The 12,175-nt window shown below is 55.6% G+C and overlaps 2 protein-coding genes across 7 annotated transcripts in view; both read right to left on the minus strand.

Moving 5' to 3' along the window:
• IRAK1 (interleukin 1 receptor associated kinase 1) overlaps nucleotides 1–4,523 on the minus strand; it is an 11,763-nt gene extending 7,240 nt beyond the window's left edge. The window contains exons 1-3 of the mRNA XM_023725428.1: nucleotides 4,461–4,523; nucleotides 1,310–1,515; nucleotides 25–203 (exon numbers count right to left, since the gene is read on the minus strand). Of these exons, the coding sequence (XP_023581196.1) occupies nucleotides 25–203; nucleotides 1,310–1,515; nucleotides 4,461–4,523 (448 nt within the window). The remainder of the gene's footprint in view (nucleotides 1–24; nucleotides 204–1,309; nucleotides 1,516–4,460) is intronic.
• A 5,211-nt stretch (nucleotides 4,524–9,734) lies between these two features.
• MECP2 (methyl-CpG binding protein 2) overlaps nucleotides 9,735–12,175 on the minus strand; it is a 59,749-nt gene continuing 57,308 nt past the window's right edge. For 3 of the 6 annotated variants that reach the window (XM_023725434.1, XM_023725435.1, XM_023725436.1), the window contains one exon: nucleotides 9,735–11,100. In XM_023725434.1, the coding sequence (XP_023581202.1) occupies nucleotides 10,023–11,100 (1,078 nt within the window). In that variant the 3' untranslated portion in view covers nucleotides 9,735–10,022. The remainder of the gene's footprint in view (nucleotides 11,101–12,175) is intronic. The other 3 variants (XM_004390578.1, XM_004390579.1, XM_023725433.1) reach the window with 1 other exon arrangement.

Genomic DNA, 12,175 nt, shown 5'->3' on the forward strand with positions numbered 1-12,175 from the left:
CCCGGCTGCAGCCCGCGCTCCCGCGAGCCCGGGGAGCCCCGGCCGGCATCTCGCCCAACCGGTCAGCGGGGCGGGCCTCCAGGAGGAGGGGCCTGATGAGTGGGGCGCTGAGGGACGAAGACAAGCGCTTCCGGCACCAGAAGCCCAGGGAGAGTAAAGCAAAGGCAGGGCATGTTTCAGAAAGGGAGAGTGCTTCCAGGTGGCTGCAGCCGGACCACGTGAAAGCCATTTGGAGGTTCCGTTAAGAAGTCTGGTCTTTATTCGGTAGGCGGTGGCTAGTCGTCAGAGTTCTGGGCAGGACGGGGTCAGTTATGCGTTCCAGAAAGCCCCCCCCGCCCCGACTGACTCGAGTCAGGGAGGGCACCCCGACTCCATCTCCTCTCCTTCAAGACCCGCTCCACCAAGTGTTAGCTCTGCCACCTTCCTTCTCTGCTGGCTCCCTCCCAGAGCACATACACCTGAATCTCTCCTGACTTAAAATCATCTGCTGTCTCCTCCGTTTTGTCGTCACACTTCCCCTGGGGCAGGACGGCAGGGTCTGGCTTCCCCCAGTCACCACATGTGTCTCATAATGTTCTCCACCCCGATTTCCTTGGATTCTCCGGCCACCCCTCCACTGCTCCACCCCACACCTCAGCAGCCACTATCTTCCCATTGTCCCCTGCTGGTCTCCGGGGCCCAGCCCTTCCCACTGGCCCACTGTCCTCTTTATTACCTTCCCTGCTTACACCCTTCCTGGGGTCCTGAAGCCCTCTGATGGGGTCCCAGTTCCTTTGTGCGGCACACACAGCTGTGACGATGTGGCCCCTGCCCACCCCATTTCTAGCTCTCTCCCCAGAGCGGCAGAACTCTGCAGGGTTTCGAAAATGGACTGGGCACGCTGTTTTCTGTGTCCAGGAGTTTGCACGTGCCACTCGCTTGGCCTGGAACATTCTCCTTGTCCAACAGCTGTGGCAAACCTTTCCCGGTCCCTCGGGCGGAGCTGTCTGCAGTCCAACGGGCACCTTTTATTTACCTCTTGTGCATCCTCCTCACCACAGGGCCAGCACCCCTCTAGATGCAGAGACCCCAAAAGCAGGACTGTCCCTTACTTGGGTTGGCTTCTCCAGCTGCCAATAGGTCTCCTTCCCGGTCAGCTCCCCAGCCCCTCTCAATCCTGACCCCAAAGGAGCATCCTCAGCTTGTCCTCCCAGGGACTTAGGGCTGTTTCCAGAAGCCAGATTCTCCCACAGGGCCTGAGATCAATCCGCACCGAGCTTCTCCCCAGAAGCTGCAGCTGCCGACGGCCACTTCCCACAGGACTTCTCACGGGGACAGCCCTTCCTCAGACACAACCGCCCTAGCATCTGACACGATCATGCACACGCTAAACTCCAGGGGAGCAGGGCCTCGGGCCTCCTTGCTCATGCTGACGGTCAGCTCCTGGAACGGTCTGGATACATCCAAGTGGGATCCTCCCCGGCTCCCTTTCAGTTCACATTCAGGCCCAGGACGTCTGCGTGCACTGTCCTCAGTCTGGGGAGAGGATGGGGGCACAGGCCTACAGACCCCTTCTGCTCCTGGGAAACCTGGCTCTTACAGACTACAGGGTCCCCTTAGGACAATCCCTCACCATGCCCTCGCCGGGTCAAGAGGCCTGGTCATCAGCCAGCAAAGGCCAATGCGGAGGTCACAACTGATGTGGCACACCTAAGGGCCAAAGCTGGGGGAAGGGGTCCAGAAGCACCCAGTCCCTGTGCTGCTAGGAGAAAGGCTGGAAGGGGCGGGTGCAGAGCAGACCCGGCGGGCCCTTCTGGGATTCCCCATCGAGCTCAGAACTTGGAGCACCCCGAAGAGGCGGCCCGGCCCGTCAGGCCTCAGAGCACTGTCTGTCCGTGGTGAGGGCCAGCCGGAGGCAATCAGGAAACCCATGTGACCTGAGGGGGTGGGGGGACTTCTGTCTTACAATGAAAGCCCAGACCTTGAGTCACTTTCACAGAGAGATTTATCGAGAATGCTAACAGCACAGGATACAGTACTTCCCAACAAAAGGTGCAAACGCGTCACTTAGAAAGGCATGCTGAGTATTCTTTGCTTCACATGTATTAAAAAACTTACAAAAATAAAATAAAACTGCGTGCTGCCCATCTTTTCAAATAGTAAAAGAACCTTATGAAAAATCACTGGGTTTTACAACAAAAGACACAAACGGACATTTGTATGTAAATTTATAAGGCAAACTCTTTATATAATAAATAGGTTACAGGGATTCCGTGGGGGCATTTTAAACGTATACAGGTACATTCAGACAGGTTTACTGAAATGGTACAAATTTCCTTAATAAATTGCCTTTTGTTTTTAAATATATCAGTGCTTTCAGTCATTTGGCTATACACAAAGAACCTTTTTTTTTTAACACTACAAAAAAGCAATCAATATTTTTTGTTTTTTAAAACGACCTACTTATTTTCTAAAGTAATTGTCCCAAAACACAAAACCCAACGGTGAACGCCATCGAGGCTCTCCCTGTGCCCCCTTCCCTCACGCTTCTCCTAGCCTCCGATGGGCTTCTGGGTGGCCCGTGTCACTGGGCTCGGGGCTGGGACAGGGAGTGTGGTAACTGCACCTCCGGAGGGGCAGGCACCCCGCTTGGTTCTTATAGCTCCTAACCGCCCCCCCACCCCCACCCCGGTGCAAGTGGCCACCACGACCAGCACTGTCCCCAGCCTTTCAAGAGGGGCTGCCGGGCACTCAGGGAGCACAGAGCCCCAATGTCTAACGCGGGGTGACAGCTTCTCTGAGGGAAGGAAAAGGGCTTCTTAACTCCACATTTTGCCAGGGATCGGACAGCCCCCTCCCAAGTCAACTTACTGCCCTCGGACAGGGTACGATAGTGCTGTGCATATGAATGGGGGAGGGGGAATGGCGTGTCTTTAATGGTAACTTCCACCGGGCCACCTTGGAGTCGAACATCCAAACGCCAGGCCGGTTCAGGGGAGCTGCTCGTGGGGGGAGCACTCACCTCCCAGCCCCAGCCGGGCCAGAGCCCTCCCAGGAGCTCCTGACCCAGCACTCAGGCCATCCACCGTCCCTCCCCACTTAAGCGAAGGCAGCTCCACACACCCAGTCCCCTCCTGGCCACCCTCGCAAATGCGACCTTGTCTTTCCTTAAAAATAACTGTGATGTCAGTAATCTTGGGGTGGGGATGGAGTGAAGCCAAAAGAATCCACTGGGTGGTATGAAAGGGGTTTTGCTCTTGGAGGATGGCCACGTGTCAGCTGGAACGGGACTTGCGGGCTTAACTTCTTTTGGGGGGGGGGTTTGTGGGGGACCTGGGCAGGGGGGGCCATCTCTTCAGATTTCCCCCTAATGGGGAAAAGGTAGCCCCTCTCATCTCAGTCACCAGCCCCCTCCCTCCGATCTTTGTTTGTAGAGAAATGGTGTCTAGAAGCATTTGTCTCTGGAACAATTACTTTAAACATGGTTACAATACAGACTTCAGTTCAAACACAGAAGAGATTTACTTTGCAAAGTTCCTTTCACCCACCAAAAACTACACAAATATAAGCCTCAACACCACAGTTAGGAGGACCAGTAAAGTGTCTCATGTTTGGAACACAAAAGGAAAAATCAAATCCAAACCAAACCCAAACAGAAACCCCCAGAAAGACAAGGCGAGGGCAGGGCAGGGCAGGAAGGAGAAAGGAGCGCAAACACAGCACGCGCTACAGTGTCCGGATACTCGGGCCCGGCACGGAGTTAGTAACAGTCCTGGTCATATTTGGTCATATATTCATCAACTACTGACTCCCAGAAACACTGAGCAGGGGTCCTCTGCAGCCGGCAGGGCTAGAGGCCCCACGGGCGGCTAGCTCCGGCACTGCCTTCGCTTCTGGCGCATTCCCACACGGGGACACCCACCTGTGAGGGGCGGGACACCCACCTGTGAGGGGCGGGACACCCACCTGTGAGGGGCGGGACACCCACCTGTGAGGGGCGGGACACCAGCGCCAGTGGTCTCCTGGCCGCCCCTCTCCCACTCCGGCCCACCGCTAATACTGAACACCAGCTTCGGGGGGGGGGGGCGCCTCCCACCCAGGTTTCTCTTGAGGGTCCTGAGGGCAGCCCAGCCACCCAAAGGGCCAGAGACCCATTCTTCTTGTCAATTTGGGCCTCAGAAGAAGCAACGGCACGGGGATGGAAGCTTTTGGCCCTGGTGATTATAATGCTCTCTGCTTTGGAAGAACAAGTTTCTGGATTTTTTTTTTTTTTTTGGTGTTTTTAATTACTTTAAAAAAGGATCAAAAAGAACCGTTACAGCTAAACTCTCTAGCAGATATTGCTCATTAAGAATTACAAAAGCAAATGCAGTTTACTGGTAGGCTATGGGAGAAGAGAAAGGGGTGGTTCTGGAGTCTTCTCAAACTCCTGGTGGGGGCACACTGGACGCACGGGGTTGTGGAGTCCCTGGGGCGGTTACCTGGTTCAGAGACAGGAAAGGCCTTCCCATCTCCCCTCCATCCCACTGACTCCCCACACCCATCACGACCCCAGCTCACGGGCAGGGGAGGGAGAGGTCGGGGGAGGGGGCTCCCTGTGGGCTCCAGCTCCCCCCGCCCAGAGCTGACTACACTCCAGACTCCCCAGGTCCAGGGAGCCTCGGTCATCTGCACCCAGTCTTGGGACACATCTCACAAGCACAAGAGACTAGGGAAGGGAGGGCGCAGCCTGGAGCCCCGAGCAGGAGAGCCCACGGATCTGCTTGGACAGAAGAAGTGAGCAGCAGACAGAGTTGTCGGTTGTTTTGTTTTTTATTTTCCCTTGTCCTATGCTATGTTATCAGAAATATTGTAATGAAGCAACAGGTATCATTTTAACAGGTCTTTTGTGTGTGGCGCCACAAGCAAAATGAGTTTATAATTGTGCAATATACAGATATATATATAAAAATTCCACTGCTTTGTGTGTCTAGTTGGTGCATTAAATAAAAGGGACAGAAAAACTAAAGGCGGAACTAAAAAGCAAAACCAAGCCAGCCCCAGGATCGAGGAGCACAAGCGGCCTAGGCAGATGTCTCTAAGTCACGGGGAGCATCACTGGACACACGGACACTGCGGGAGGGGGCACCGTTCACCTGATTCCTCTCCCTGCTGAGCGGGCCAGGACCAAGGGCAAGAGGAGGGGGAGGCCAGTGGAGCCAAGGCCACATGCAGGCCTCCCAAATGTTCTCCAATTCCAATGTCAGGCTTCCTCCCAGGAGGGCAGGGAGCGGGACCGGGCTGGGCTGGTGGGGGCTGCTCTCCTCGCACCTGTCCTGCCTCCGCCCTCGGGGTTCTCCCACCCGCCCCGCCCGACAGGGCCCGGTGACTTCAGGAGGTGACCAGGTGCGAGGCGAGGGGCTCATCCAGCACAGCCTGTCCTCACCTCTGGAGTCAGAGCGGGAAGCCGGGGCTGGCACTCTCAGCCCTAAGACCCCAAGGAGAGTGAGGCAGGGAGAAGTGGCTGAGGGGGTGGGGCAGGACACACAGCAGGCTGAGGCCGAGGGGTAGACATCACTCCCTCCGTCGGATTTCCCTGACCGGTCAGCGACTGGGGTGGGCTCTGTCAAGCCGAAAAGCAAGCAGGAAGTAGGGTGGGGCCGGGTGGGGCCGGCTTGCTGCCTGCTGAGTCACCGGTGAACACTCCACCTTCCATATCAAGAGCTGGGTTCCTAGGCAAACCTCCGTACCCAATTCCAAAGGACAGGTCAGAGGCCGGCTGCTAGCAAAGGACAGACTGGCTCTCCAACGACCAAATAGCCCAGAGTCTCAGGTGGCTTCGGGCTGGATTTCCCTTGGCCCGTACTGCTCACCAGACACCTCAGGCCGAGCATTTTGCAGAAGTTTGCTCTTATTCATTCAGAAACATCGAAATGTAATTTTCTGCCAACTGTTTTCTAGGTTTTCCTTCTAATTCTTGAGAATTGGTCTCAGCGTTCAATTTTTCTCCTTTAATATGTAATTATAGACCCTGGAGGAGGCAGTATCCTAGCGATTTGTAACAATTAGACAATGCCTTTTCTAAAGCTTGACACAGTATCTACAAGAGAAAAACACCAAAGTGGAGAAAATGAACAGGTTCTTTCCGAGTGTAGCTAGCTGGCGGATGGACAGAGCAGAGATGGGCCCTGCAAACAGCAGAGACAGCATGGAGGGCGGGCGGGCAGGGGCGGGGCAGGGGCCTAGGGGGCACACAGCTCTAGTGCACATGGGGCACGGGACGCAAAACACTCGCTGCTCACACCGGGGCCACTTCCTCCCCGGCCCGCTCCATCTGCAGGAACCAGGGACTTGCCCTGCCAGCTCGTTTCTGTGGGATTAAACTCGAATCAGGAAGCAATGTGGGACACCAACAAAGCTCTCCAAGTACTGGTGGCCCGTGACCATGCCCAGCCCAGTCCAGGCGGAGACAGGGATAGATAACACTTGGGCCACCCACCTCTATTTGGGCCCCTTGAGTGGACTCAGTGCAGACGTTTCTGCCATCCCTTCGGCTTGAGCTGCTTATTAAATGTTGGCTACAAGTCAGAAGTCCTGTTGGTTAAAGAAACTCCTCCTCACCCAACTTGGCTGTTGGCTTCTGGTGACAACCCTTTCAGGGTCCCCTTCAGAGCAATGGCAAACGAGGCTCGGGGCCAGCAGGGAGCTTCAGGCCCATGGCTAGTGCGGCCCTGATGGGCTGGACGATGTGGCATTTCTAGGTGTCCCCACTGCCTCTGTACCAGTGCCTGGCTATGGCTGTGCCACCGTTCAAGGCTGGCAATTCCACTGATGACAAGCCCCCCAGCGGGGAGCAGAATGGGATGGACTAGAGAGAGGAGGTGGAAACTAACACCTAGATGGAGGGTGGAGGCGACTGTGAACGTGACCTTCAAGGATCCAGCCCCGTGGGCATGTGAAAGCTGTTGGTCACTGCCCTCCATCTCTGTCGTGTTCAAGAACAAACAAACTCGAGGCCCCCTTGAGACAGGGTGGGACACAGCTGGTGAGAATCCTTTCCCTCCAACCTCCTGTTCAAGCCGACCCCGAGGTGGGGGGCAGCCACAGGGCCATCCTCAGCTGGGACTTGGGCTGCCTGCAGAAAGGCAATTGACTCACGTGGACGAAAGGGGCAAGAGAGTGCAGACTCTATGGAGCCTCAGGCACCAGCTGCAGCTTTGGGATCCAGAGGGAAAGAAGCTGGGGGAGTGGGGGGGGGGGGCTGCCGGCCAGCCCTGGGCCCCCGACTGCCAACTCCTGACTGTGCTCCCAAGAGCCACACTGCACTGGACTAGGCGCATTGTATAAAAACCAGACCCACCCCAACCCATGTCTTCTCAGTGACAAACGGCATCTCAGCAAACTGGCCGGATGCCACATACACATGGGCAGGTGTCCTTTGGAGGTGCCAGGAGTTGCAGGACCACAGAAGCCTACCAGGCAAGGCCATGGGAGAGGTCAGGAGCCTTTTGTCCTCTGAGGAAGGCGAGTGAGGAAGGCCTCACGCCCTCCCTAGACTGCCGCTTCCCTCCTTGGGGAGAAGCCGGCAGGTTCGACAGCAAGTGCAGGTGGAAGAAAGCGGCTGCCGGGTTTTGTTACAGGACTTGCTTTTACAGCGTAAGAAAATGGCTACAAACAGGCTCAAAAGGCCAGCTATGACTCTACGAACCGAACGGGGCAAACTCCCTTGCTTCTAACCATTCTGGAAAAGACAAACACTGCTTTATCTTAAGCTACTGATTGGAACTGTCGACTACGGTTCCTGATCGCTAAGACTGGCAAGGAAGTGCTACATGGTTTCTATGATGTTTCACTCCTTCAGGATCACACCAGAACAAGGAAGCCGGGGACAAGAACGGAAATACACAAGACAACACACATTTGACAGGTCACTGCAGCAGCTCACAAGTGACGTGCTTGTGGGTGTTTCTGGAAGCATAAGACTGCTGTCTCATTTTGCTACTTTGATAAGGTGACAGATTTAGATCTAAGAGACATCTCTGTAAACACAGAAAAGGATATACCAATATGATGAAGATATGCAGCTAGATAAGGACTTCCTGAACAGAGGGTAACAAGACAGGAACCCAGACTCAAACTGGTCAATTCAAACCCCATCGCAAGCCCACTACTACCCCAGCACCACACCTTGGACCACAGAGAAACGTGTGACGTGCCGGCCCCAGCCAGCCTTCTCCGTTAGACAGGACAGCCCGGGAATCGGAGGAGTCGAGGGCTGGGACTGGGCGCTAGCTCAGGTCTCGGGAGTGTCTGCACTAGGGTAAACCAGGAGGCGCCGGGCAGGGCCGGCCAGAGGCCACTGTCAGGATGGCACGGAGACCTCGGAGACTGTGCTGGGGGCCTCAATGCTGCGCTCAGCTAACACACCCGCCCAACCTCTCCCACCTGCTTCTCCGGAGCCGAAGGCTGCAAAGGCTTGTCGTTAAGGGTTGGAACAGCGTTTTGCTTTTTGCTCGCCAGGGAAGAAAGGGCCACCTAGGAGAACAAAACCTTGGTGCTCTCTTGTTCTCTGCAGAGAGAGAAGCCTTGAAATGCTACGGGCAGCTCCCGGCAGTGGAGACCGGGGCCTCCTAAGGGCTTGAACAGTGTGGGGCTGGTACTGCAGCGTGAAGGCAGGGGGCGGGCAGGGAGACATCTACAGGGCTGAGGGCCAACAAGCACTAGCTCAGGGTACAGTGGGGCACTGCGGCTGCCTGGAACAGAAAGGACAAAATAGAAGGAAGGAGAGCATGGAAGAAACAAAAGTGTCAAATGAAAGGAAGGAAGAAATGGAAGAAGAGAAGAAAACACAATCAGGAAGTCCTTATAAAATTGCAGCAAACACTTAGAGTTTCGAAGCTTCGTGGGAACCCTATGTGCTAATCCCACTTTAAAACAAGCGCAGATATATACAGATACAGGCGGTCTCAACACTGTCACTTCTGCTGGCTGGAGTGAGCCAGTTCTCTCAGCGCATCTCTGTTTGTTTTGAAGTGGGAACATGAAGACTCAATAGTGCAAATAATTCTAAGCTGTCCCTAAAGTAGAAGAATTGGAAAATAGCTGGAAGAACAGTTCTCCTCCCCCGCCCAGTCCACTATGTCCCTAACTACCGGTTGAAGATGGCCTGGAGTGACTAGGAACCCCTCTTGCCCCACTGCGCTGGGCCTGGTCCCCACCCCGGGCCAGCCTGCTGTGTCCTGGCCGGCTGTCCTCCCAGCCGATCTCTCTAGCACCACCCTCTGGAGATGGCCCCTGAGAGTGGACAACGCCACCTTGCCCTCAGCCACTTTGTGCCCTGGCTCAGGCCAGTCTACAGCCAGCAGTTCACATGACGGCTCCTCCCTGGCCATGCCAGGGCTGGAGGGGGCAGGGGTTACTGTTCTGGTTAAGTGTCCTGGTCGAGTTCGGATGGGGACCGGCGTGGGACCAGACTTGGCCCGTCACGGGTGGTCTCACAGGGGCCAGAGCCACTTGCCATCTCGATCTGCTCTGCTAAAGAATCCCGCCGTCTCTCCCACCTTGCACCTCCTTGTCCCGCCATGGCTGGGATGGGGAGGTGGGGGAGCTGGGGGAGGTGCGGGCAGGAGACTGGGGCACCAATGGCACGGAAAACTGCTCTCTGTTCCTAACGGCCACCAGCAGTGCCACTCTTGCCCCACGGGGTGAAAAGGGGTGGGTGGGAGGGCAGGTGCAGGCGTAGCCTAAGCAGCCTGACAAACAGCTTGTCTGGTCAGTAGTATCTGCAGCAAGCCTCGTTGAAGGAGCCTAGTTTAGAAAAGTGCAAAGCTACTTCTGGCCCTGGTTAGGTCTTCAACCTGACTGTGCTTGTCGGTAAGAAAACATCCCAATGCTCCAACTACTCCCACCCTGAAGCCACGAAACTCTAAGTTTACTGAAAGAAAAAAAAATATTTTTTATTTCAGTTAATCGGGAAGCTTTGTCAGAGCCCTACCCATAAGGAGAAGAGACAACAGCTGCCTTTATTCTTGTTGGTTTGCTTTTTCAATCCCCTCGGTTGAAAGTCAGCTAACTCTCTCTGTCACGGGCGTCCGGCTGTCCACAGGCTCCTCTCTGTTTGGCCTTGGCATGGAGGACGAAACAATGTCTTTCCGCTCTCCCTCCCCTCGGTGTTTGTACTTTTCTGCGGCTGCAGCGGCGGGAGCAACCGCGGGCTGAGTCTTAGCTGGTTCCTTGGGGCAGCCGTCGCTCTCCAGCGGGCCTCCACGCGCCATCTTCTCCTCTTTGCAAACGCTGCTGCTTAAGTCCTGAGGCTCGGGGGAGCTTTTGGGGTCCTTGGAGCTTTCGGGCTCAGGCGGGGGCAGAGGCGGCAGCAGCGGTGCGGGGGCCTTGGGGGCCTCCGAGTGGTGGTGGTGGTGGTGGTGCTCCTTCTTGGGGGGCGAGGAGGTGCTGCTGCTGCGGCCCTTGGGGCTGCTCTCCTTGCTTTTCCGCCCGGGGCTTTTGCAGGTCTTCAGTCCTTTCCCGCTCTTTTCCCCCACGGTGGACACCAGCAGGGGCTTCACCACTTCTTTGACCTCGATGCTGACGGTCTCCCGGGTCTTGCGCTTCTTGATCGGGAGCACGGTCTCCTGCACAGACCGGATGGAAGACTCTTTCACGGCTTTCTTCTTGGCCTCGGTGGCGGCGGCTGCCACCACACTGCCGGGCTTCCGGCCCCGCTTCTTGGGAATGGCCTGGGGGTCGGCCTCTGCTTTCCGCTTCCTGCCGGGGCGTTTGATGACCATCACCTGGGTGGACGTGGTCGCCCCGCCGCCTTCCGCCTTGCCCCCCGCCGAGGCCTGGAAAGGCATCTTGACGAGGAGCTTCCCGGGGCTCTTCTCCATGACCCTTTTCACCTGCACGCCCTCAGACGCCGCCGCCTTGGGTCTCGCACTGCCGCTGCCTTTGGGCCGTCCCCGACCTCTGCCAGTTCCTGGAGCTTTGGGAGATTTGGGCTTCTTAGGTGGTTTCTGCTCTCGCCGGGAAGGGCTCCCTCTCCCCGTGACCGTGAAGTCAAAATCATTAGGGTCCAGGGAGGTGTCGCCTACCTTTTCGAAGTATGCAATCAGCTCCACTTTAGAGCGGAAGGCTTTGCCCTGGGGGCTGGGGAAAAATGGAGAAACACAAAGAACAATTAGCGGCACTCCAGGACTGTCCAAGAGGCCAATGTCGAGCTCTCTGACATGTCTGATCCCACTAGTAAACGAGAGTCCAGTGTAAGAACAGCCACAGCACGCGCTCCCTGTAGGGGCAATGGAAAGGCTGTGCGCGAAGCCACGTGGCACAGGCAGGTCACGAGGAGTGGGTCTGCAGGGGGCCTGTGCAAATGCTTGGGGCGGCCTGAATCGCCCAGGGTACCCTCTGCCACTAAGCACCCCCAACCCTGGCCTCTCCACAATCCAACAACCCAAGGGGTCAGGCCCGTCACAGCAGGGGCCTTGGGGTACATTCTGCGGGTTGGTGCCTGTGCCTGAGCCACTGCTAGAATATTCCTTCGTCTGAGCTCAGGCAAGTTGCTTAACCTCTCTGGGAATCTGTTTCCTTATCTGTCAACAGACTAATGCTTTGCACATTCTTCTCAGAGCTGATGTACGGTTAGCCCTCATTACCCACGGTAGTGATGTTCCATAAAGTCACCGTAAACAATAAATTAGCAACCTCAGCTGGGAACTTTTCACTGCTCTGGGTATGCATGTCCGGGAAAGCACCATGAGAACTGTTAGCGAATAGGCCAATTCGCAAATAAGGAATCCGTGAATAATGAGGATCAACTGTAATTAAATGAAATGAGATGAAAATGTCCTCTGAAAACTGCTAACATTTTCTGGATCATTCCAAGGGGTAGAACTGAAACGTACTTATTCCCTGTTCCTCTGAAGCTCATACTCTGGAAGTTACTCTGTTTCAACAGAACAAGTCTAGCTGTCAGCACAAAGCTGGACAAATACCAAAGGGACAGTTGGAAAGGCACATGAGTACCGCTGGTCTCTCTTTTTGGAGGCCTTGTTAGAGGGCACGCCTTTCCCAAAAGTGATTCACAGAGTAAAACAAAATCAAACAGACTGGGTACTATTAACTCCTTCTTCTTCTGTTTCAAGGGAAGAAGAGCAGGCGGTCTCATGGTTTCGAGAAAACTCCCTGCAAAGAACGCTCTCCAGCAGGGACTCACCAGGACCCC

This window comes from Trichechus manatus, unplaced genomic scaffold (assembly GCF_000243295.1).
Source record: "Trichechus manatus latirostris isolate Lorelei unplaced genomic scaffold, TriManLat1.0 scaffold00309, whole genome shotgun sequence".
NCBI lineage: Eukaryota > Metazoa > Chordata > Mammalia > Sirenia > Trichechidae > Trichechus > Trichechus manatus.